General features: G+C 41.6%; 1 protein-coding gene across 1 annotated transcript; it reads right to left on the bottom strand.

Moving 5' to 3' along the window:
- Window positions 1–3,441: 3,441 nt before the first annotated feature.
- Window positions 3,442–26,211, bottom strand: PHYH (phytanoyl-CoA 2-hydroxylase). Its single transcript, XM_077836480.1, has 9 exons — window positions 26,069–26,211; window positions 18,586–18,641; window positions 17,519–17,629; window positions 17,146–17,314; window positions 16,190–16,271; window positions 14,883–15,064; window positions 11,006–11,155; window positions 9,123–9,257; window positions 3,442–3,917 (listed from the first exon to the last, which is right to left on the bottom strand). The coding sequence occupies exons 1-9, from the start codon at window positions 26,144–26,146 to the stop codon at window positions 3,864–3,866; spliced, it is 1,017 nt and encodes a 338-aa protein (XP_077692606.1). The 5' UTR covers window positions 26,147–26,211; the 3' UTR covers window positions 3,442–3,863.
- Window positions 26,212–26,463: the final 252 nt, after the last annotated feature.

Raw genomic sequence — 26,463 nt, 5'->3', positions numbered from 1 at the left:
AACCTGCACTGGACTCGGATGTCATTTACAAGCATGACACTCCCAGGTAAGAGCAGTGGAAACAGCAGCAGCTCTTTCTGAATGGCGACGACCCCCCATGCGGCTGTGCTCTCACACCTTTACTACCTATTGCCTATCTGAGGTACTTATACGAGCACCTCACGATCTTTAAAAGACCTATCCCCACATCACCCCTGGGGGGGATGTGCTATTATCCCCATTTTACATAAAGGAACTGGGGCATGAAGGGCTGGATCCTCAAAGATATTTAGGCACCTGACACCACCACGTGGACACTGACAGCTTCAAGGCTGCTGCCTAACCCTATAGGTACCTAAAAATCCCCCAGCCTCTAAGTTTCCACCAGTAAGGTCCTCCAGATGCCTAAATTTCTGCCAGTGGGGATGCACTCAGCCTCTTAAATCCTGTAGTTCAGTGCCTAACTCCTGGGGGGGAGTCACATAGTAGGCATTCCCCCAGCTGTCTCACCAGTGGGGCCCCATCCAGTGGATGTGCTCTTAGGTGGCCTCAAAACATGTCTAATGGATCAGGTCCTGCACAAAACACAGCTGGAGGAGGTGGTTCTCCCACTTATGTCCAATAGCCTGCCGGTTATAGCACTTCCTGCAGTAGGCAGTTATGGTACACATTCCTCCTCTGATGTGGAGCAGGGACTTGAACTGAAGTTTCTCTTCTCCCACAAGAGTGCCCTAACCACTGAGCTATGGGGTATCTCAGTCTTGCCTCTTGAAGCTTCTTCACTTTGTATACAATGCTTAATCAGTCATTGGGGATGGGGGTTAGAAAGAGAGAGAGAGAAAATATGACCTTATAGCCCAGCCCAGGGGGCACTCACCTGGGAGTGAGTCATTGCTTCAGTGACTAAGTGTGCTTCATCCCCCCACCGCTGAGATGTGCAGACTGGATTGTGCATACACTATCCCCACAGCATGATTGGGCATGCTCCAGTCCACAGCTGCAGAAGCTGAGCAGGACCAACCCTGCAATTGCTGCTCCCGGCTACTGTAGGTCCAAGAACTGGGGCTGAAAGGAGGGAGGCTGTCTATGCTAGGGGTTCTCAAACTGGGGGTTGGGAGCCCTCAGGGGGTCACAAGGCTATTACAGGGGCAGGGTCACAAGCTGTCAACCTCCACCCCAACCCCACTTTGCCTCCAGCATTTATAATGGTATTAAATATGTAAAAAACTGTTAATTTATAAGGGGGGGTGGTCACCCTCAGAGGCTTGCTTTGTGAAAGGGGTCACCAGTACAAAAGTTTGAGAACCACTGCTCTATGCTGTATTCTCAGTGCTTGCCCCTGCTGGTGCTGAGGCAATGAGGAGGGGAGAATACAGAGGTGCAGGGAGCTGGGTCTTCAGGCACTGAAGGGAACAGAAATTGGGACAAATTGCTAGGGGGTGAAGGGAACTGTACCAGAGCAATGAGGGAGAGGCCTTTTTCCAGGGGATGATTCTGGTTGGCTCCCATAAGACCAACTAACAGCTCAACAACTTGCTTTGCATAATCCATGGCAGCACTCCAACACTATTTGCCAAAAAGCATTTTCCCACTGGCTTCATTCTGGTATTGTGTACACAGGGAATGACGATGTCTCATTTGCTATTTGGATGACCTATGATCTACATCAGATGGGAGTCACAAGGAAACATGGCACCATCTAACTTTTGGGCAACTAGAAAAATCACTGGGATTCACAAAGTCTGAGTTAGGTGCCTTAGCTCCCTGCACAATGAATGGGGAGAAATAAGCACCTGAGGGTGGGATTCACAGAATGGATACTTGCATGGCACAGGTATGGTTTAGATGATATAACTGCGTGTTATCCCTGATGAAGGCTAAATTAACTTAATGAAATGTGTTTATTGTTGCATCCTATAATACCATGTGTGCGCACACAATTCAAGGCTCTCGCTGGGCCCAATCCAGCTCCCACTGAAGTCAATGAACATTTTGTCATTGTTTCTAACTGGTGGTTCACAGGTAGTAGTGAGGCTGAGTTTAGGTTACACAGGTGATCTTAACTGTGTCTTTCCATACTCTTTAAGGAACGTGAAAATGTAATTTTGAATTTGCAGCCAAAATGATTTTTACAGAATCCTGTAACATTTGCTTAAGGGGTTTTTCCTGAAGTGATAAATTTAAAAAAGGTTTGCTGGCTGAGAATTTGAGAAAATCTGCAGCTCTTCCATGGCCACAGCTCCCTCTGTCGTCAGCTAAGTTACATGCACAAAGCCCTAAAGAATCAAGTATGATAGTGAATCTTGTCTTTAAGGTGTTCCTGTCAGATGTCATCACAAAGATCCCATGAAGGTAGTTAGAAAAGGCCTGATCCAAAGCCTACTGAAGTCACCAGAAAGACTTCAATTAATTGAAGAGGGCTCCGCGAGAGAAATTCAGTGGGCTTTCCATCAGGCACAAAGATGCCACAGAAAAATGATCTCCAGGTTTTCAGGTTAAGCATATTTTAAACTATTTATGGAATAGTTTTAAGGCTACCTGTTAAAAGGATCATGAAATTGACAGGATCATCAATCACCACAACCCACAATCTTTCTGTCTTAAGGGTTTTCTATAACATCTGTCACCAGACTAATATGTAAAAATACAATGTGCCCATACTTGGTTTTTGCTCTAGTTTAATCTGTATTTCAAAAACATTTTTATTTTTGAAACAAAACAATGATTTAAAAAACTGCATTTCAAAACACCAGATATTATGCCCCATGATAATTATGAGCATCCCCATTCTTCCCAATTTTATTTAATATATTTATTTTCTTTCATTCTGTATAATTTTCCTGCACTGGAGTCAACTACCGAGTCTACCCCTACAGATGCCAGAGTCAAAAAGAGGAAACCCCTCCTCTGTTTAAAAATGGGAAAGGATGCAAGTAAGGTTAAAGATAAATTACTCAATCCCACACAACTAGTTTCAAATGAATTCACTGTCCACAGAGATAACCACTGTCACAGTGACTACCACACCACAGTTAAAATTACTTTGCTTCTGATCAGAATATTACATGTCTTTAAGGGGTAGAGGACATTTTTCTCCAAATTGTGTTCATTTCAATACAGTACATGATAGTTACCGTGAATTTTACACACACACACACACACACACTATTATTTGAAGCATAAGTAAAAAGGAGAGAAGAATTATTTAGGAAGATAGGGAGTAATGGTAGAAAATTAAAGAGGGGGAATGTAGGTAAAATATTAGGAAAGACTTCTTGGCAGTGAGATCTATTAGATTCCACAATAGCCTCCCAAAGGAATTGGTAAAAGCACAATCGCTTCAGACATTTAATAAACTGGACAAAGGACTAGAAAATATACAGTCATGCTCCAGCTAAGGTAAAGGGCTAGATGATGCAACTGGTCTTTTCCACCCAGGGTTAGACTCACTATAGCCATGAGTTAGCATAAAAGAGTTACTTTAATAGCAGCCAAAAATTACATCAGGATAGACCTATCTGAATCCAAATTGGTTCTTAAGTAACAGTGTTGAGTATTTAAAGAGCTGATTTGATGGGATTTCTCATCCATTTCATAAGCAGTGGATTTTAAAACAAATGATTTTTAAAATTACAAAAATAGAAGTCTTTACTGTAGTTAATAGGTTAAAAATATGCCAAGTATATATTAGCTAAATTTTGTTAAACTTCAGTTCATTCATATTACAATATTTTGTATGACTAATTTGTTGTAAATGAACGTTCGGTGCAATATTTGGATAAATTCTAACAAATGCAATGCAAATTTGTGAGGACCATGGTTTCTGATCAGGGAACACAATACTCAGGTACACATTTTTCTAACTCTGCCATTCAAAAACTGTTCTAAAGATTAGTTCTTTCTCCTTTTACAAGCCGCCCTCGTACCATCCAAGTATCCTAAAAAAAAAGAGCAAAGAAAGAAGAGCTTATTAAATAAACCAAGGCACCATGTTTACTTCTGAATAAAGCAGAAGTTATTTTCTCTTACTTGCATATTTTAAAAAACACCAAAGTACAGTATCAACAGAATTATTAATCTTCCCTTCAAATCCATAGGCTCTGAACATGTTAATACATTATAATGCAACAAATGGTAAAGTCAAAGAAAAATATTGAAGATCACCAAAAAGATGAATTCATTTGTAAGATTTATATGAATTGCATGATGCATAAAAGGCAATCAAGAAAGGCAGCAACAGGAAAAGATACATAAACAGCACTACACTGAAATTACTGAACCAAAACCAAAAAGCTGTCATTTAAAAATAATGTGCCTGGCTAGCATCATCCTTATATTGCAAACGGAGCAAGCCAGATGACAGGGAAAAATAAACATTCCTTCTCATTGTCTTGTACACATTATATTATGCCTCCTTAATGCATTTTCAATCGCTCCTATCGTCTCTACAATTCAAGAAGCACACTGGATTTCTCAGAGTCCATCTACAGCTGGCAACGAACATTATGTAGGCATGCAATGCTACTATTTATGCACCACACAGAAAGCAGGGAGGGAACAGATTTAAAACAGAATTCAGTGGACCAATATCAACCACAAATAGGAACTTTCACACTTTTCATTGTTTATCGTGATTGCTTTGTGATAGCAAAGAGTCACAGTGGTGCCAACTGACAAGATAGCATGGGGGATGAGCGATGGGCTGAGGCTGAGCACAGAACTGAGCTATTAAGTCAGCTTCAACTGCAGTTCTGCTAGCAACTCGCTCTTGCCCTGGGCAAGTCACGCAACCTCTCTACCTCAGCTTCTGTATGGGAATGGAGGGTGCTGCGTGGATTAGTTAGTTCATGCCTGTAAATGCTTTGAAGATTAAAAATAAGTGCTAAGCATTCTTCAGAGAAAGTTTAAAATCTGATTAAAACAGACAAAGTATGATGTACTCCTGGGGGAATTCTGTGCCAAAAAATTGCAGAATTTTGCAGAATTTTTATATTTAATTTGTCAAAATAATGCAGTATAATCACACCAGTTTCAATTATTTTGGTAATTTATTTAAAACTACAATACAGGAAATAGTCACAATAACTATCCAGTATTTCCTAAACACATGAAAGTTAATTTACAAATACTTGGTAACCCATACCCTGCACTCCAGTTATAATCCTGACTGGCTACTTTGGGAAGTGCTGATTGTCCTGACATGTTACTGACTGCCTGATAAATGTTATTTGCCCTCAGTCCTTTCTTTTTTTTTAAATGGGTAAGTAAAATTGATCCTGAGCTGCAACCAGGGTGACACTCTGGCACAGGAAAAAAAGCAAGAAAGCACATAGAATCATAGAATATCAGGGTTGGAAGGGACCTCAGGAGGTTATCTAGTCCAACCTCCTGCTCAAAGCAGGACCAATCCCCAGTTAAATCATCCCAGCCAGGGCTCTGTCAAGCCTGACCTTAAAAACCTCTAAGGAAGGAGATTCTACCACCTGGTGTCTGGACACTTATTATGGGTAATGCATTCCAGTGTTTCACCACCCTCCTAGTGAAAAAGTTTTTCCTAATATCCAACCTAAACATAGATCTTCCTAGCTGAGGCTTCCCTGACGATGTTTACAATAAGGCTCCTTTACACCACTCTGGCAATGTAAAGGAGCCAGAAAACGTTTACATGTGTTTTATGCTCCTGGGGGAATTGAGTAAGAATGGGAACAATTAACTAACAATAGGATCATTAACACCTACATAGGCAGGCTGCTACATTTCTGCTCTCTCTCAGGGGACAGAGCCTGCCTCAAGCCCAAAAGCCCTATTCCTCCATGCCAGATGCGTGAGAGGGACAGAGTCCGTCTCACTTGCACACACAACCCCACCCCCTGGCACTGATTAATGTTTTCCCACACACGCCCAGCGCACACACATCCCCACGCCCTGCCATTACACCTCTGCCGGCCGCTCCAGGTGCTCAAACAGATGCGCCTGGTTTGCCAGGGAAGGGGCACATGTCACCTGCAGATTTTGTTGCTTCCCCATTTTTCTGTGGGGAAGCAAAGAAATCTGCGGATCATATGAATTCTATGCCTGCGCAGTGGTGCAGAATTCCCCCAGGAGTAACGGTGAAATGCACAGAGCTAATTTAGATGTAAAGTGCTATCAATGTAAGCAAGCAAACTGTAGAAAATGCTCATTTAAACAAGCAACAGTGCTTACATTAACACTCAAAATATCAGTGTATAACTAGCAATGCAGGAGTCATAGGCAAAGCAGACTTATGTTTTGCTGATAAATATATTTAAAAATCTGTCCTTAGATACTTAGGGGCCTAAAGATGCAGAAAGGCACCTAGTGAGATTTTTAAAAGCACCTTTCTGCCTACGTCCCATTGATTTCTAATAGGAGTTAGCAGCTTTTGAAAAGTCCACTAGGTGCCTAAATATATTTATTTTAAATCTAACCTCCAGATACTATATTGATTGGTGGTTGAAAAATGCAGTAGATCTGAGTTTGGAAGATTAGGTGGCACCAAAACCCAAGTGATAGTTGGATTTAACCCCCTCCAGTTGTCACCCCACTGTAGAAACCAGATTTTTATGCTGCGGATTTGAGAAGAACTTGCTGCATTCATTATTTTTGGAATGGATCAGAGCACAAAAGGAACACCTCCCATGCATCCACTCCCTCAAAACGCCACAAGTTTAAGTGATTACTACTGGATTATATTAAAATGAGTCAATGTTTACTGTTAGGATATAGATATTCAGGCCTGTCTGTAAAGGCCTATAAGAATTTAGGTGTATTCTTATCACTTGGCTAGTGATAGAGGTATAAAAGAAAGAATCAAAATCACTGTCTGCTGGTGTAAGGGCCTTCTCTTACTGTGACAGTCTGAGGCCCTGTTCTTAGGCTAAGGCCTTTGGCTAAGCAGCAGAGGCAGCCATAAGCTGGGAAGCGAACAGTCACATCCTCACATTCCAAACTAGTCACACTGAAATAAGGTGCTATTCCGCTGTTAGGAATACAATCCTGTCCTGATAGTTCCTATCACCTCCAGAGAAAGGGAAGTGCCTAGAAAATGTAAAAGGAAACTTAGTTTGATCGCATCCTGTCTGGCAAGAACTCACTTATCAATAGCTGGGATGTGAAATCCTCACTTCTGTATTGTGTTGTCATTATAGTTCCCACTTTGCTGTTGTTTGTCTGTATAATCTCTGTCTGGTTCTGTGATTGTTCCTGTCTGCTGTATAATTAATTTTGCTGGGTGTAAACTAATTAAGGTGGTGGGATATAATTGGTTACATAATCATGTTACAATATGTTAGGATTGGTTAGTTAAATTTCAGGAAAATGATTGGTTAAGGTATAGCTAAGCAGAACTCAAGTTTTACTATATAATCTGTAGTCAATGAGGAAGTGACTGGGTGTGGGTGGGGGTGGGCATGGGCATGTGGGTGAGGGAAATGGGAGCAGGGAATGGGGGTAAGAAAATTGGAATCATGTTTTGCTAAAGGGGGAAATGGGAACAGGGAATGGGAGTAAGGAAGTTGGAATCATGTTTGGCTAAGGGTAGGAATGGGAACAGGGACACAGGTCTAAGGCTCTGTGGTGTCAGAGCTGGGAAGGAGGACACTAAGGAAGGAAACTGGAATCATGCTTGCTGGAAGTTCACCCCAATAAACATCGAATTGTTTGCACCTTTGGACTTCGGGTATTGTTGCTCTCTGTTCATGCGAGAAGGACCAGGGAAGTAAGTGGGTGAAGGAATAAGCCCCCTAACATTTACCATCAGATATATGGGTATAGGTACTGATTTCAAACAGGAGTCGCACCCATTATCTAAAGACAGAATTTTGCCCTAAACCTATAATCATGCCCTAATCTTATTATTGTTCTGAACATAGTAGCATTCAGCCTATTGCTAACAAGTACAAAAAAATTGCATCTGCAAATTAGGAGGGCAAGTACCTTCCAGCTGCTAATGTCCATTCTGTGCAGTCCACATGTAACTGAGAAAAACTTTTAAGTTTATTTTTAGATATTCACCCACACCATTAATCTTAGAAGGAAGAGTGTGGCTAGCAATATGAAACCTGTATCCACACTGCCATATACTGGGTCATCTCATTAGCACTATCCTTATCTCCCAAGGTAGCTCTGCCATTCCACACAAAACAGTTAAACCAGTTAAAGAGAGGTTTCAGAGTAACAGCCGTGTTAGTCTGTATTCGCAAAAAGAAAAGGAGTACTTGTGGCACCTTAGAGACTAACCGATTTATTTGAGCATGAGCTTTCGTGAGCTACAGCTCACTTCATCAGATACATACCGTGGAAACTGCAGCAGACTTTATATATACACAGAGAATATGAAACAATACCTCCTCCCACCCCACTGTCCTGCTGGTAATAGCTTATCTAAAGTAATCATCAGGTTAGGCCATTTCCAGCACAAATCCAGGTTTTCTCACCCTCCACCCCCCCACACAAATTCACTCTCCTGCTGGTGATAGCCCATCCAAAGTGACAACTCTGTCACTTTGGATGGGCTATCACCAGCAGGAGAGTGAATTTGTGTGGGGGGGTGGAGGGTGAGAAAACCTGGATTTGTGCTGGAAATGGCCTAACCTGATGATTACTTTAGATAAGCTATTACCAGCAGGACAGTGGGGTGGGAGGAGGTATTGTTTCATATTCTCTGTGTATATATAAAGTCTGCTGCAGTTTCCACGGTATGCATCTGATGAAGTGAGCTGTAGCTCACGAAAGCTCATGCTCAAATAAATTGGTTAGTCTCTAAGGTGCCACAAGTACTCCTTTTCTTTCAGTTAAAGAGAGGTGCTTTAATGAAAGGCATGATGAAGAACAACTAAATCTGCCAGCCACCATAACAACTGTCTTCCAAAGAAAATCAAGATTTTTTTTTCCCCTCAGATAAGTATCTGCTTAGACCCAGGATCAGTCCTACATAAACCCACAGTGTTATATATGATCGGATGGGTTGATGCAATTAAAATTGCTTATGAATTTAATTATAAAAAGCACAAACTCTCACAAGCAGCAGTAAAGAGATACTTATAAAAGTAAAATGTAACTAACCTTTTGCTGTGTAAATAGGGTTAGTGTGAAATATACTGTTGCAGGACACTTAAGCTTACCTTCAGTGTGATAGGCGTGCTCACACCATATTTTCTTTGTGCAATTTCTACAACTTCTTTCTCAATGTTTTCTTGACTAGTGCCCTTGACGTCAATATAGTGGCAACCTGCACTAGCATAGTGACAAGATATCGCCTGCATGAAGAAAGTCAGGAATAAATCACAATATAGCTGTTAAGTCAAGAATTGTTGATCAGTGACATGTATTAACACGCCACTATCTTAAATGCAAATATCACCATTGTAACCAAATTTGAATATTTTCTGTTTCTCATGCTTTTGGAAATGTTCACTTGGAAAAAAATTTTACGTTAAAAAATTAACGTAAGCTTAATGAATCACTTTCTCCATCTTCTCGCTCATATGGTGAGATCAAAGCACCCATTTTATGATATCGCACATGATAAAGACAGGACTATGATTTCTCTGAAAGTTTAAGTAGAAGGAAAGCTGGACTGGGGTGGGGGGAGGAGAAAAGACAAACAAGGAAAACAAAGCGCACTGGCAAAGTGAACTGCTTTTTTCCATATAGTTACGCAATCTTGTGTGTTGATCTCATCAGATCTCATAAACTTAAACAGAATTGTGTTGGATGGGTACTTGGATAAGAGACCTCCAAGGAAAACCCAAGTTTCTATGCTGCTGATGGAATTGGAGTAGTGATAGTTTTATGCTCTGTGTAAGTTCAAACTTTTCTCTCTCACCCCAACAGAAGTTGGTTCAATAAAAGATACTGCTTCACTCACCATCTCTCTTTATTATTATGGGATCAACACAGCTATAACATTGCATATTACTCTTCCTTCTTATTTAGCCCTGTAGGAGGCTACTGGAAGGTGTTAAACAAGAATCCTCATAACACTCTAGGTTTTTATAAAAACAAACAATTTATAACTATTGCTCCATTTTACTAAAATGGAAGTCAATGGGCCTGATTCTCAGCTAGTGTACATCAGCACAATCCCACTGTCTTTAGTATAGCTATGCTGATGTACACAAGACGAGAATCTAGTACAAGGAGACTACTACCACCAAGTCCAGCAGTGAGAGATGCATGATCAGGCCCTTCTTTGTAAGTTCTTTGTCTGATTCTACTCTCAGTTAGGCCTTGTCTACACTACAGGGGTAAGTCGACCTCAGCTTAAGGTAGCTGGGAGTTGACGTAGATCAGGTCGACTTACTGCAGCGTCTACACCGCGCTGGGTCTACAGGAGATGCTCTCCCATCGACTTCGGTATTCCACTGGAATGAGGAGAGTAAGGTGAGTCGACAAGAGAGCGCTCTGTTGTTGATTTAGCGGGTCTTCACTGGACCCACTAAATCAACCCCCGGTGCATTGATCCCTGGTAAGCATCGACATGCCCTTAGAGTGGAGTGCAGTGTAACTCCATTTACTTTTTCTGTAAAGTGCTATACCATGTATACAGGTAATTCATAATTAAATTATGTTGTTAATCAGATTACAGTGGCCTCTGGTGCTCAGAAAAGAGAATGACAAATTTCATTCACAGCTAGTCAGAACAGAGGAAGAGACCTTGTGCAGAAGCAAAAAACAAGAATCCAAAACTGTCCACCAACATGTTTAAGGTCCCAATTAAGGAATGCGCATGCTTAAACACTTCCCTGTGTCAGAGCTGCAACATACACCTACCAAGAAATCTAACTCAGGGTTATATAATTTTTCCAAAACTAATTATCCAAGATCAAGTATTACATCAAAATTACATCAGAAATCTATAAAACCAAAACAAAAAATAAGATTACAAAAATCTATTTCATATGCAAGAGACTATAAAGTCTCCATAAATTTGGAGGGAGTCTTAAGTGTTATGCAATCTGTTTTAAAACATGTTCAATGGCTGTAACTTGAAATGGTTTCCTACCTTCCGGAAGCCTTGAGTTCTGTTCATTCCAGAGCCATGAATCAACAAGGGATGGAAGAATACTGTGTCTCCCTTCTCCATAACAAGGTGAACCCTGGGAAGGTTTTTGTTGTAATCACGCACCCCATGGTACATCTTGTTAACACCACCCTAAAAACACAGAATTTACATCATGGGATAATTATTAAAACTACTGTCTTAATGTAGACAAAAATCTGCACTGTTCAGCTTTCTTTCAGATAACAATCCAAAGTATGCAATATGCCTGCCTAAGAGTCTGCCTATTCGCCTTTGAGTCTTCTCACCCCTAAAAGCCCAAATCTAGCTCAGCTGCTAAGGGTATGTCTGCACTGCATTTAAAAACCCATGGCTGGCCCGTGCCAGCTGACTTGGGCCCCAGAGGCTCGGCCTAACGGGCTGCTTAACTGTGGTGTAGACATTTGAGCTTGGGCTGGAGGCCAGGCTCTAAGACCCTGTAAGGTGGGAGAGTCCCAGCCCAAGTCAGAACATCTACACCACAATTAAACAGCCATGGCTTTTTAATTGCCATGTAGACATAGCCGATGAGTCAGAATGTACCTGCTGCTTTTCAGATTCCAATATCCTAATCTGAATTCCTTGAAAAAAACAAACAAGATTCTAGTCTTACATGACATTCACTTTGCACTTTCTTAATTTGCTTTCTTTTGAGCTATAAGCAGCTTACTAGTCCCTCTGAAATGTTCACTTCATACAACTATATTTGATTCCATATTGTTTGTTTTCTGCTTTAAAAGAACAGATTGGAATGAGCGGTCAGTGTGATGGAAAAGGCTCGTACATGCACACGCGCACAGTGTGTGTCTGAAATGTAACAATGCACCATGTAATTCAGAGTTCCTGACCCACCACAGAGAACTCTGGGGGATTTGTGTTCAAGTTTCCAAAAAGGGCATTGATCCAGAAATGAATGATGTCCAGTACTAGAGTCTTATACTAAGGTAAGGACACTGTTGTTAAGGGAGCACTCTCCCAGATTTCAAAGGCTATGACTTTGGTTTGAATAGAAGCCATGAAAAATTCTAGCCAAAGGATAGCGTGTGCGCACAACAGGAAAAGTCTGCTAAAGTTCATTTGGTCTCTTTTTATTTATACTAAATGAGAAAACTTTTTGCTTTGAGAAAATGTTCTATTCAAGAACATTACTCAGATAAGAAAAAAAGCTTAATTTTCAAACTTCAGCTTGTACATCACCCTAATGAGAGATGCACACTGCTAAGATATAAAAATATTACATACATATGAAATAGATGTGTGGTCCTGTCATAAATATAAAGGGAAGGGTAAACCCCTTTGAAATCCCTCCTGGCCAGGGAAAAGCTCCTCTCATCTGTAAAGGGTTAAGAAGCTAAAGGTAACCTCACTGGCACCTGACCAAAATGACCAATGAGGAGACAAGATACTTTCAAAAGCTGGGAGGAGGGAGAGAAACAAAGGGTCCGTGTGTCTGTCTATATGCTGTTTTCTGCCAGGGATAGACCAGGAATGGAGTCTTAGAACTTTTAGTAAGTAATCTAGCTAGGTATGGGTTAGATTATGATTTCTTTAAATGGCTGAGAAAAGAATTGTGCTGAATAGAATAACTATTTCTGTCTGTGTATCTTTTTTGTAACTTAAGGTTTTGCCTAGAGGGGTTCTCTATGTTTTTGAATTTAATTACCCTGTAAGATATCTACCATCCTGATTTTACAGGGGGGATTTCTTTATTTCTATTTACTTCTATTTTTATTAAAAGTCTTCTTGTAAGAAAACTGAATGCTTTTTCATTGTTCTCAGATCCAAGGGTTTGGGTCTGTGGTCACCTATGCAAATTGGTGAGGCTTTTTATCCAACATTTCCCAGGAAAGGGGGGGGTGCAAGTGTTGGAAGGATTGTTCATTGTTCTTAAGATCCAAGGGTCTGGGTCTGTAGTCACCTAGGCAAATTGGTGAGGCTTTTTACCAAACCTTGTCCAGGAAGTGGGGTGCAAGGTTTTGGGAAGTATTTTGGGGGAAAGACGCGTCCAAACAGCTCTTCCCCAGTAACCAGTATTAGTTTGGTGGTGGTAGCGGCAAGGACAAAGGGTGGAATATTTTGTACCTTGGGGAAGTTTTGACCTAAGCTGGTAAAGATAAGCTTAGGAGGTTTTTCATGCAGGTCCCCACATCTGTACCCTAGAGTTCAGAGTGGGGTAGGAACCTTGACAGGTCCCAATTGCCTGAGGAAGATAAACATGTACTTACAGAGCCTTTTAGGCCCTAGATTCTTTTGTATATGCTAGACAAGGTGGGTGAGGTAATATACTTTATTGGATCAACTTCTGTTGGTGAGAGAAACAAGCTTTTGAGCTTACACTGCTCTGTGTAAGCTCGAAAGCTTGTCTCTTCCACCAGCAGAAGTTGGTCCAATAAAGTATATTACCTCATCCACCTTCTCTCTCTAATATCCTGGGAGCAAACACTGCATCCATATCTGCTAAACAGCGTGTCATAAATATAAAGGGAAGGGTAACCACTTGTCTATATACAGTGCTATAAAATCCCTCCTGGCCAGAGGCAAAACCCTTTCACCTGTAAAGGGTTATGCTAAGATAACCTCACTGGCACCTGACCCAAAATGACCAATAAGGGGACAAGATACTTTCATATCTGGAGGGGGGGGGAACAAAGAGGTGTGTGTCTGTTTGATGCTTTTGACGGGAACAGATCAGGAATGCAGCCTTACAACTCCTGTAAAGTTAGTATGTAATCTAGCTAGAACATGCATTAAATTTTCTTTTGTTTAATGGTTAGTAAAATAAACTGTCTTTTTGTAGCATAAGGTTTTGCCTAGAGGGATTCTCTATGTTTTTAATCTGATTACCCTGTAAGGTATTTACCATCCTGATTTTACAGAGGTGATTCTTTTACTTTTTCTTTAATTAAAATTCTTTTTAACAACCTGATTGATTTTTCATTGTTCTTAAGATCCAAGGGTTCAGGTCTGTGTTCACCTGTACCAACTGGTGAGGATTCTTATCGAGCCTTCCCCAGGAAAGGGGGTGTAGGGCTTGGGGGAAGACATCTCCAAGTGGGCTCTTTCCCTGTTCTTTGTTTAAAATGCTTGGCAGCATATGGTTCAAGGCCAAGGCAAAGTTTGTACCTTGGGGAAGAAGTTTTTAACCTAAGCTGGTACAAATAAGCTCAGGGGGTCTTTCATGCAGGTCCCCAAATCTGTACCCTAGAGTTCAGAGTGGGGAAGGAACCTTGACACAGCTTGACAGAGGTTAATGGTCTGTCCAGACGTTGTGACAATGGAGTGCTGGGGAGAATATCCTCAACCCTCCAGATGTAGCTGCATAGCTCATATGTGGCCAAACTCCTCTCTATCCCCAGGGACAGAATCTCTGACACTAACACACCTAAATACCATGAAACATCATCAGGGAGTCACTAAGCAATCACAATGCCTTCTCAATATTTGCATATGGGTAGGCTCCTTCCATTGCTCTACTGTTTGCTGAACTGACCTTGGATAGGTCAGCCTAGTGAACAGCTGGCTTGTGCAGCTGCATACGCTTCATGTGAAGCACACATATTACAATCATTACTACTTTGATTGCAGAAGCACCCACAACAAGCTAGCACTTTCCAGATACAGAGGAAGTCAGTCCCTGCCCGAGTAAGCATACACTATCATGAGGTTAGACGTGGAAAAACTTCAAAACCTTTTCATGTCTCTGACCAAGAAAAAGAATATTCATAATTGCCTTGTAAAACTTGATTAACTTTCACCAACTCTGTTGTGAGCCAAAAAACAAATCCCCTCGCCTCCCCCAACTCCAAAATGCATACTGCATTAATCCCACATGCAGATCTACCTCCCAATCAGGGTAATCGTGTTGCTTCAGGGAACCCTTGTGTGTTCCTGGCAAAACAACCAAGCAGCCATTGCTGCGATCTATCCGCTCCATGGCAGTCCAGGCACACACAATGTGATCTGCAGGCCGGAATGGAAAGTAGTGCAAATCCTGATGCATGGGATGGCGAGAGCTCTTCTTGCCTGGAATAAAAAGAGAAGAGTCTGAATCAGAAAAAAAAATTAAATGGTTTTAAACTAAACAGAGATTCAGATTTTAAACTGAACACTGTTCAATTTCACTGAGGGGACAGGGCATGCTGCAAGAATAAGTCTTGCTCTGCATTTGAACAAAAGAACAGCTGTATTTAGGGGGCATCAGAACAAACACTGAAATCCATTGCATTTCCAACAGAGTATTCTGCCTTTGCTGCTTATTAATTTTATTAACTTCTTTTAAATTGTAGTTTGTGCTGTTTAAATAATATTCCACATGGACCAAGGCTATCTCCTACTATGTTTCTAAACTCATTTTGTAGCTCTTCTGTATTTTTTAACTGGGGTGCGAGGGTTGATGGTATGCATGAACTAAGTATTTTAATCTTTTGACATAAATCAATGTCTGCTGAAAATACAAAGCAAGATCATTGTGAATAATAAAAGTAGCATATAGCTGAATATTATGAAACCATCAATGTATCCAGAATAAAAGTATCTTTAGAAACCGTTACTTCATCTAAAGTATTACAAACCTCACTATCTCATACATTTTAATGCCAAGATTTTCAAAAACAGGAGCCAAAAGTTGGACTTCTAAATCCATATTTTGGCACTTAAATAAATGTCCAGATTAAAAAGTTCAGAGCACCCAACAGCTTCCACTGAGGCGAGTATCTACATGTCCAAACTAAATTTGACATATCTAAACTCTCAGTCCAAAGAGAGTATGTCATATAGATGAAGGACGCTCTTCCTCTATTCTGTTCTATTGAGGTCAATAAGAGCTGCTGAGTACTCAGTGCTGTTGAAAGCCAGGCTTCTAAGGGCTCGATCCTACAAATAGCCATGCATTCACCACATGAGACTACTGACATGCTTAAAGTTAGGCATGTGTACATTGCTGAATTGGAGCCTAACAGCCAGAAAACGAAACAGCCTACTTTATTTTCTTCGTCAAAATGAATTTTATTCAATTTTCAAAATAGGGCAACATTTTTAATATCTTAGAAATTGTTTGTTCTGTGAGGTTTCTTTGTTTTTTTAAACTAGACCATGTCCCCTTTATACAAAATCATATTCCTTATTCTTCCTCACACAAGTGCCCCTTACCAGAATCTGGAGGTTTATTTATCAACATCGTGTGCATGGCCATGATGTTTGGCCCTGTGAAGCACTCAACGTATTTTAGGATCTAAGGTGAAGAATATATATTAGAAAAAAAGTTAGATGTTTATGCTGCAATATATATATATATTACAATCAAACCAAAACTGATCACCATATCATGCAGGCCAAGTATACACTACAAACTTTTTCCTGCATAACTATGTTGGTCAGGAATATGATGAGGTGTGCTTTATGACCGACATAGCTGAGAAAGAGAGAAGAGTGTTGGAATAATATGTAAAAGAGTTTTGCCACTATAAAATTGCATCTACACTAGGAACACTTTGCTGAGTCTGGCATACCAGTATAGCTATACCAGCAAAGCATTCCTAGTGTAGACCTAGCTGCAGTGTCTGCTGCTATGGGAGTGGCTAAGAAAAAGTGAACTCACATATATTTATACCTGACTAGAGCAATGACAGAAGAACTATAACATTCTGCGCATTTATCTGTTCTTTTCCAAATTAGTCAGCAAGATAAATGTCCTTCAAAAGCAACATTTTCTGGTTTTAGGTTGCTATGTGCAATACAATCTGATTACAAAGAGAGGATTTATTTATATAGCAACTGTACTTCAAGCAGACTAATTTATTTTCCAAAAATTACTTCCATACTCCATCATCCATTGCCACGGACATACATGTGAGAGGAATGTGAGGAACAGCAAAAAACATTCACAAGAATTCCTTCAAGCTATTTGAACATCAACATAAGCTTTCTAAACTGTACAATGCCTTAAATTAAGCTGCATCTAAATATCTAAACATGAAAATTCATTTGGTTATTCCGAGAACTCACACAGATTCCTCTTGTTGTTTTAAGAAAAATTATAGGAAGTGATTTCATTTAGTTTTCATGGGCAATTACTTAAAACATACACCAGGGTTTTCCCTTTTTACCTGAGGCATGGTACAATATCTGAAGAGCTCTTCATCTTCCTGAAAATCCTGTACTTTAGTAACTGCTTTTTGATCCGGAACAAACTCCGATTTAGCAATGGCCACATCCCTCATTATGATTAAACCAGGCACCTGTACCTCCTTTTTACAGATCTTTGCAAACTGATTTCTAGAAAACACACAGTTAAAAACCATTTCAAAACACATTCTACCATTTTACTATACCAAAACATTTTGTTTAAATGAAGCAATAAGTTATTTGTTAATAAAATGCTTCCATTTTTGGAGAACCCAAGTTCATACTGTTTCAAAAAGCCTCACAGCATTACTAAATATCAATATGATTGCGTCTAGCCAAACAGCTGTTCTGTACCTGAAACGCTCAATGTCTTCACCAGAAACCAGGTTTTTAATGAGCAGGTAACCATTTTCATCATAAAAGTGCCTCTGCTCTGGAGTTAAAAGGTTATTGTCCAGGGTGTAACTACAAAGATAAACAAGAGAAATTATACAAGTACACATTGCGTGGCGGGGGAGAAACAGAAGACTAAACAAAAAGCAATCTGATGAGAATTTTCTCAGCAGTGACCTGAAAGGAAGAGTACGAAGTTAACAGAATTTATTTAATTTTCTTCTGTCAACAATTATCTGCAGACTCTCAGTAGTTAATGTAGATTAGAACAAGCCTCAAAAAAAACAAAAAAAAACCGAACACCCCACACACATTGGTCTTACAATCTGCTCTGTGAACATCAAATAGTCAGAAAAAATAATTTAAAATGGAGAGAATTATTCTCTCAACATGAAGTTTTTATCTCCAGTAGAAAAAATAATTCCTACTGTAATTTTTACTATGAGTTAATATTTGTATACAACTCCAAAGATGTGCATGACAATTTATATTGAATACATAGAAATGGCCCAGCCCTCAGAACTTTGCATTTTTGGGTGGAACAACATGATGAGCTGTAGGGTAAGATGCACACAATATGCCAGAAGGAGATGTGTAGAGGAAATAAGCTCTTTCACAAGATACACCTGTACTGTAATCCTGTTGAGTACATCCAATGCATTATATGATTCTTCAGCACAATTGTTTTTCCTATTTGTAAATGTAACATATTTTGAGGCAAAAATTATACCTTGTCAAAAGGAGGGAGTGAAAAGGTGGTGTCTGATCTTCAATATTCTTACTCATAGAACCAGTACTTATGTAAACAGACCCTTGAAGTCAAACTATTCACATTTTCAAGATCAAGCTCTAAGTTACTTTATTAAGCCAAATGAAACAGCTCAGAAAGTGTCCTTGCAAGATTTGAAACTATGAGGACTTCTAATCAACATGTGAATTTTAGAAAACATGGAAATAAGAATGAAGATTACATACAGATGAAAAAATCTTCAAATTTAATAGCAGAAAGATAGTAAAATGTCACTTACTGAAACTCCACTGGGTGTTTAACAGAAGCAATTTGTGCTGAAGTAGGAAATGCTGTCTACAGTATAAATTAAGGCAAATAATAAAGTACAGTAACTTGAGTATCAGATCTAAAGTTTCAGAGTAGCAGCCGTGTTAGTCTGTATTCGCAAAAAGAAAAGGAGTACTTGTGGCACCTTAGAGACTAACCAATTTATTTGAGCATGAGCTTTCGTGAGCTACAGCTCACTTCATCGGGCTATTGCTGGCAGGATAGTGAGTTTGTGTGTGGGGTTTTTGGGAGGGGCGTGGGGGGGGGGTGAGAGAGCCTGGATTTGTGCAGGAGATGGCCCAACTTGATTATCATGCACATTGTGTGGGGAGTTGTCACTTTGGATGGGCTGTCACCAGCAGGGGAGTGAATTTGTGTGGGGGGGTGGAGGGTGAGAAAACCTGGATTTGTGCTGGAAATGGCCCAACTTGATGATCACTTTAGATAAGCTATTACCAGCAGGACAGTGGGGTGGGAGGAGGTATTGTTTCATATTCTCTGTGTGTATATAAAGTCTGCTGCAGTTTCCACGGTATGCATCCGTGGAAGTGAGCTGTAGCTCACGAAAGCTCATGCTCAAATAAATTGGTTAGTCTCTAAGGTGCCACAAGTACTCCTTTTCTTTTTATACTACCGAATGAGATACTACAGCTTCATTTCTGCTTATCGGACCACTGCTGAGAGACAGATCATTATATTTTTGTGCATATAGTGAAGTATGGATTTGGGAAGTTCTGCTGTACCTTGGTTAGGTATTTTAATGCCTCAGGGAGCCATTTATGTGCTCAAAATTATTTATCATGATGGTGCAACTATCTATGAACTGAAATACCAAGAGAAGAACAAATCTTAATTTCAACCCTATGTGTGGCTTTGACAATCCCGTAAAAGACTAATGCAAATAACCCCCAAACCATACCAATTCTAGACCCTGCACATAAACTTCTCAAATACAAAATCAAATGGAACAGAACAAAGAAGCTACAAACGGTATGTTCATCTTTAATTTGAACAACAGGACCAGGTACATAATACCTTTTTCTCCCCACTTCCCTTCAGGAATATTTTATTCATGGAAAATGCATATGTTAAACTGAGTAAACAAATATCTAACACTATAGACTTCAATATTTTTTGTTTGAATCTCTGATAATTGATACCTTCATAAAACCTTCTCATTCCTAGTTTCCCCAAGTGCTCTTCGCTGAGAGCAACTTCCTTTAGGTTGCCTAACACTTCCCATTGTTATAAAAAAATCCTTGGAGCTTTGTTTTGGAAGCTTTAACACCTCCATTGTGTGAAGCGGGATTTAGAAATCTGCCAGGGGAAAAGCAAGAGAAGCACCTCTTCTGAAATTCCATTCAGATTAAGCAAAATTATGAACTGTTAAAAATCATCATTTCCCCTTTTCTTGTGGAAGGGATTCAGGAAAATGCTGGCAGCATGTCAAAATAATAACTGAACACAAACAGTCTACAGCCCTGGGCCCACACCACACTATCATCAAAAGAGCAGCACATGCCTTACCTGGAGTAGCTATTGCAGCAGGGGATGACATGGGCCAGGCTGTCCCTCCCCCACAATCACACTCTCCAGACCAAGCACAAGGCATAAGCATCTGATCCTTCCCTTCACGATCACCTCATGGGGCAGTTCAACCTAGCAAGTGGGTACAGGGCTGGGCTACCCCTAGTAACCATCTCAAATGCTGGATATGGCCCCAGCAGCCCATCCCTACCTCTGAAGGCACCACATGAGGCAGGAGCCCCCCCACCTCCTGGGATGGGAAGTCAGATGAGGAGAAAGAGTCAGAACAAGTACGTCTACCTTAAAGGGAAGATGGACTGCAATGGTCTTGTCCTGTTTCTAGAGCTACAGGACTAACAAGTGGTAGATTTCTATGCCACAGCGACAGGTTTCAGAGTAACAGCCGCGTTAGTCTGTATTTGCAAAAAGAAAAGGAGTACTTGTGGCACCTTAGAGACTAACCAATTTATTTGAGCATAAGCTTTTGGATGCATCCGATGAAGTGAGCTGTAGCTCACGAAGGCTTATGCTCAAATAAATTGGTTATGCCACAGCGCTGACAGTTCAGGCCTCAAACCCTGCTAATAATGCATGATGGGTTTGGGGGGAGGCGCGGGGCACAGTGGCACAAGAGTTCCAGTTGGACACACGAATGTCTTTTTACTTTTTTCCTTTAATAAAAAAACACCAATGAAATTAGACAAAAAAAGCCTGCATTTGAAGAATGTTATCTGGGTTGCAGAGATAAGCACTCATAAGTTAGAAAAGGCAAATTTAGGCTTCCCCATGCGACCTTACTTCTGCTCCCTTATGTAGTATCATTATGATGCAGTGAATTATATGATTCACATTTTTCCAGAGAACCCCTGCCTCAGTCAGTGCAAAGGTTGGACACACAAGTGGACAGAATTAAAGTTGCATGGGCAGTAGTAAGTGGGCATTTCCTAAATAAAATTTTTTGTATGCAATATTGTACTCCAGCTTCTTAATTCAGGTGCCCATGAGAACTCTTCTCATGGATCGTCTCTATCCTTGAAAACCTCACTCTGGACACCACCAGGGAAAGTTCAAGGATCACAGTTTGAGAACCATTGTGCTATATAAAACCATTTAGGCACATAGAATGTAACATTCAGTGGGAATTTATCCAGGAGTTTGCCTCTCTACGATGAGAAAAAAATGAAGTGGGATTAATTTTAAACAAACACACCTGGACAGGACCTGAGTTTCACACCCTTTTTTTGGGGGGTGGGGGGAGGAGTGGGGGAAGAGACAGCACTTCCTGCAGCATTTACTCAGAAAAAGCTCAGACAGAAAAGTGTCACCTTCTAAATCACTAACACCACTTTATGCAGCACCTGCATTTTTCATAGTTGTCTCTGATCCAAGTGCTGACAAAGACCAGCCTTGCTTAGCTTATAAAATTTGGCAAGACCAGAGCCTGAAGTGCTTTGGCACCAGGAGTACAAACTAAAGGATTATTACACAAAAAAAGACACATGTATACATTTGCATGTCCACCAATACCAGCTCAGAATTAGGTTAGATGGTCTCAGGGCTATCTGAATCTTTCATAACCCTGGAGATGTATGATGTCACTATAGAGAGGCTTTGCCATCTTGAAGGGAATAAAAAAAGAATAATGAAGAGTCCTTGTGGCACCTTAGAGACTAACCAATTTATTTGGGCATAAGCTTTCGTGGGTTAGAACCCACTTCATCAGATGCATGGAATGAAGACACAGGAGCAGGTATAAATAAATGAAAGGATGGGGGTTGCTTTACCAAGTGTAATTTGCAAACTGGATACCATCACATTAGGCCTGAATAGAGACTGGGAGTGGTTGGGTCATTACAAAACCTAAACTTAATTTCCCCCTACTGTTACTCACACCTTCATAAAAAGAAAAGGAGGACTTGTGGCACCTTAGAGACTAACCAATTTATTTGAGCATGAGCTTTCGTGAGCTACAGCTCACTTCATCAGATGCATACCGTGGAAACTGCAGCAGACTTTATATATACACACAGAGAATATGAAACAATACCTCCTCCCACCCCACTGTCCTGCTGGTAATAGCTTATCTAAAGTAATCATCAGGTTAGGCCATTTCCAGCACAAATCCAGGTTCTCTCACCCTCCACCCCCCCCCCCCCCCACAAATTCACTCTCCTGCTGGTGATAGCCCATCCAAAGTGACAACTCTTTACACAATGTGCATGATAATCAAGTTAGGCCATTTTCTGCACAAATCCAGGTTCTCTCACTCCCTCACCCCCCTCCAAAAAACCCACCCCCATACACACACAAACTCACTCTCCTGCTGGTAATAGCTCATCCAAACTGACCACGCTCCAAGTTTAAATCCAAGTTAAACCAGAACATCTGGGGGGGAGGGGGGGAGGAAAAAAACAAGAGGAAATAGGCTACCTTGCATAATGACTTAGCCACTCCCAGTCTCTATTTAAGCCTAAATTAATAGTATCCAATTTGCAAATGAATTCCAATTCAGCAGTTTCTCGCTGGAGTCTGGATTTGAAGTTTTTTTGTTTTAAGATAGCGACCTTCATGTCTGTGATTGCGTGACCAGAGAGATTGAAGTGTTCTCCGACTGGTTTATGAATGTTATAGTTCTTGACATCTGATTTGTGTCCATTTATTCTTTTACGTAGAGACTGTCCAGTTTGACCAATGTACATGGCAGAGGGGCATTGCTGACACATGATGGCATAAATCACATTGGTGGATGTGCAGGTGAACGAGCCTCTGATAGTGTGGCTGATGTTATTAGGCCCTGTGATGGTGTCCCCTGAATAGATATGTGGGCACAATTGGCAACGGGCTTTGTTGCAAGGATAAGTTCCTGGGTTAGTGGTTCTGCTGTGTGGTATGTGGTTGTTGGTGAGTATTTGCTTCAGGTTGCGGGGCTGTCTGTAGGCAAGAACTGGCCTGTCTCCCAAGATTTGTGAGAGTGTTGGGTCATCCTTCAGGATAGGTTGTAGATCCTTAATAATGCGTTGGAGGGGTTTTAGTTGGGGGCTGAAGGTGACGGCTAGTGGCGTTCTGTTATTTTCTTTGTTAGGCCTGTCCTGTAGTAGGTAACTTCTGGGAACTCTTCTGGCTCTATCAATCTGTTTCTTTACTTCCACAGGTGGGTATTGTAGTTGTAAGAAAGCTTGACAGAGATCTTGTAGGTGTTTGTCTCTGTCTGAGATGACAGAAATGGCCTAACCTGATGATTACTTTAGATAAGCTATTACCAGCAGGAAAGTGGGGTGGGAGGAGGTATTGTTTCATATTCTCTGTGTATATATAAAGTCTGCTGCAGTTTCCACGGTATGCATCTGATGAAGTGAGCTGTAGCTCACGAAAGCTCATTCTCAAATAAATTGGTTAGTCTCTAAGGTGCCACAAGTACTCCTTTTCTTTTTGCGAATACAGACCAACACGGCTGTTACTGACAGTTGACATGAAGGTGTGACAGGTTTCAGAGTAATGGCCCTCTCTCTTACCACTTCAAAAGAGATTTTTCCTCCCTTGGTATCCTGCTGTTAATTGATTTCTCTCATTAGACTGACCTCACACTTGGTAAAGCAACCCCCATCCTTTCATGTATTTATACCTGCTCTTGTGTTTTCATTCCATGCATCTGATGAAATGGGTTCTAACCTACAAGAAAGCTTATGCCCAAATAAATTTGTTAATTTCTAACACAAGGACTCCTCCTTATTTTTGCTGATACAGACTAACACTACTATCACTCTGAAAAAAGAGAATGCCATTTTCTACAACGAGAAGCAACCTTTTAACCATGTTCAAATCCTCCACAGAAGTTTAAGATGGAAAAGAATTGCACACACAGCCACTCCCATCCTATTTATTTTCATTAGCCTCAACTTCCCCCACCTGTTCATCTATCTAATTCACCTGCTGGGTCATATCTTTTAGATTTTAAACTCTCTGGGGCAGACTGCCATTTGTTATATTTCTGTACAATGCCCAGCACAATAGTACTCAAACCTGATTGAGTCCTCTAGGTGACACTAAAATATGTAAAATAAAAATAATAATGGAAAATACCTACAGCATTAGGTCACCCCAACTATACTCAGCAGATGCAAAACTGTTCCCTACAGTATGTTTGCATGTCTAGTTTTAGACCTTTCATCAGGAATTTGTTCCTTTCTCACTCTCAGAAAGTTTCTTCTGATATGCAGCTTAAATTTCCCATTCTTAATTTAATCAAATTTTTCATATGCCATCCTAAGTAATTACTATCTACCCTTGGTATTTAGAACCTTCAGATATTTGTAGACTTCTGACCTTCTCTATCACTATCTTTTCACCAGATTATTACTCAAAAGTATGCTTCTGACCTCCCAACTTTTGCTGTGAATTTAACTGCACATTATAGCCAAACTGCAGCAAAAAACAAAGTATTTGACAATCGCTGAGTTACATGACTCTTCTGTACCTCAATTTCCATACTTGTAAAATAGAGACTACTTAATAGCCTTCATGCAGTCCTTTGAGACAGTAAGTTGAAAGGTAGTATATACAAAAAAAAAAAAAAAACACTATAAAAGCTTTCTCTCATCCCATGTCTGCTCTATACCTTGTGTTTTTCAACCTTCTAAGTGTCCCATTCACCTCCTGTGAACTTTTAAAATGTTTTTAAAGGAAGTTTTCAGAAGTATAGAACATACATAACCTATAACCTTTTTGTGTTTGTTTCCACATGCTGAGCTCATATATCTCAGCATGGTCTAAGATTCACCATGAAATTTGAATACCACAGAATTTAGCCCCCCACAAACTCTTGGAAATATAGGAGAAAGCTTAACATGTACAAGCCTGTTTCTTCCCCAGACTTGTGTGCATAAAGTAGCATATATGTGAGCAAATCAGGTAGCTGTACACAAAAACAAGCTCATGCTCAAATAAATTGGTTAGTCTCTAAGGTGCTACAAGTACTCCTTTTCTTTTTACACAAAAACAGGAACTCCTTTGCATGGCTATCCAATTTTTGTGCACAAATAGGTGCAAAGCACCTTTGAAAATCTGACCTTTCATGTCTAGCATTTAAAAAACAATTCCAATTCAATTTCAAACCCATTTCAAACGGGGGAACACACCAAGGAACAGTAAGGCTGCAGTGTGCCCCTTAGGAAAGCATAACAGGAACAAAGGCCAACAGCAGCTACAGGACTGGAGTTTCAGGAAGAAAGCACAGGGAAGGGAGTGTACGAGGAAGGTAACGAGTACCCCGCTCCCTGTAAAATACTCTCTGAAGCAACAAGCAACTGCTGAGAGATGATTGCAAGGGGTAAGGGCAAAGGTACCAGCCTGCAGTGGGTGGCAGAACCACTGCTATTTACCCAGCCCCTCAGCATGCTCAGCACTGTACACAGAAAGAGACATGATCCGCACCCAGCAGTCTAATACAATCACAGGGCAAAACAGTGACAGTGTCTGTAGGGACACACACACAAGGGGGAGGCAGCCCGCGCTGAAGGGGGGGGGGGAGGCAGCCCGCGCTGAAGGGGGGGGGGGAGGCAGCCCGCGCTGAAGGGGGGGGGGGGAGGCAGCCCGCGCTGAAGGGGGGGTGGAAAGGGAAGGGAAGGGGGGAGGCAGCCCGGATGGGGGGGGACGGGAAGAGGGGGTAGGGGGAAGGGAAGGAGGAGGCAGCCCGGGCTGAAGAAGGGGTGGGGGGGAAGGGAAGGGGGAGGCAGCCCGATGGAGGGGGGGACGGAAGAGGGGAGGCAGCCCAGAATCCCCCCCCCCTCCCGAGACACCCCTCCTCCGGGGGCGCGGAGCCCATGAGGGGCGAAGGGAGTAACGGGGCAGCCGAGGCTGCCTGGGCCAGGGCCCGCTCTGCCGCTGCCCCCCGCGGCTCCCCACCCCGCAGCCCGGCTCGGGAAGGATACGAGGGCGGCTGCGCCGGTCCGGGGGCAGAGGTGCCGTAGGATGGTGCCCAGCCGGGCTGCGGACGCGGCCTCCTGCATGACGCCGGCGGCCGGAGCGGGGACGAGGACAGGAGCCGACCGGGACACAAGCCGGCTCTCGGAGCGCTCCTCCGCGCGGGGCGGGGCGGGGCGGATCCGGGCCCCGCCCACAGAGGGGCGTGGCCCAGCCCGAGCCTCACACACCAGCTCTTCCCTCAAGGGTAGCGTTACTTACTGTCCGAGCCCGACGGGGCCGATGGCTGCTCCTGCGCATGCGTGCGCGATCAGCCCATGCTCACTAAGGTCTACTGAAGCCGCTGCCCTCAGTCTGCCTGCCCGCCCTTACTTGCCTCCTTGCTCTGGGGGAGGAAGGGTGG

This window comes from Eretmochelys imbricata, chromosome 1, assembly GCF_965152235.1.
Source record: "Eretmochelys imbricata isolate rEreImb1 chromosome 1, rEreImb1.hap1, whole genome shotgun sequence".
NCBI classification, from domain to species: domain Eukaryota; kingdom Metazoa; phylum Chordata; order Testudines; family Cheloniidae; genus Eretmochelys; species Eretmochelys imbricata.
Note: the sequence above shows the minus strand (reverse complement) of the source record. Positions and strands in the feature narration are given on the sequence as shown.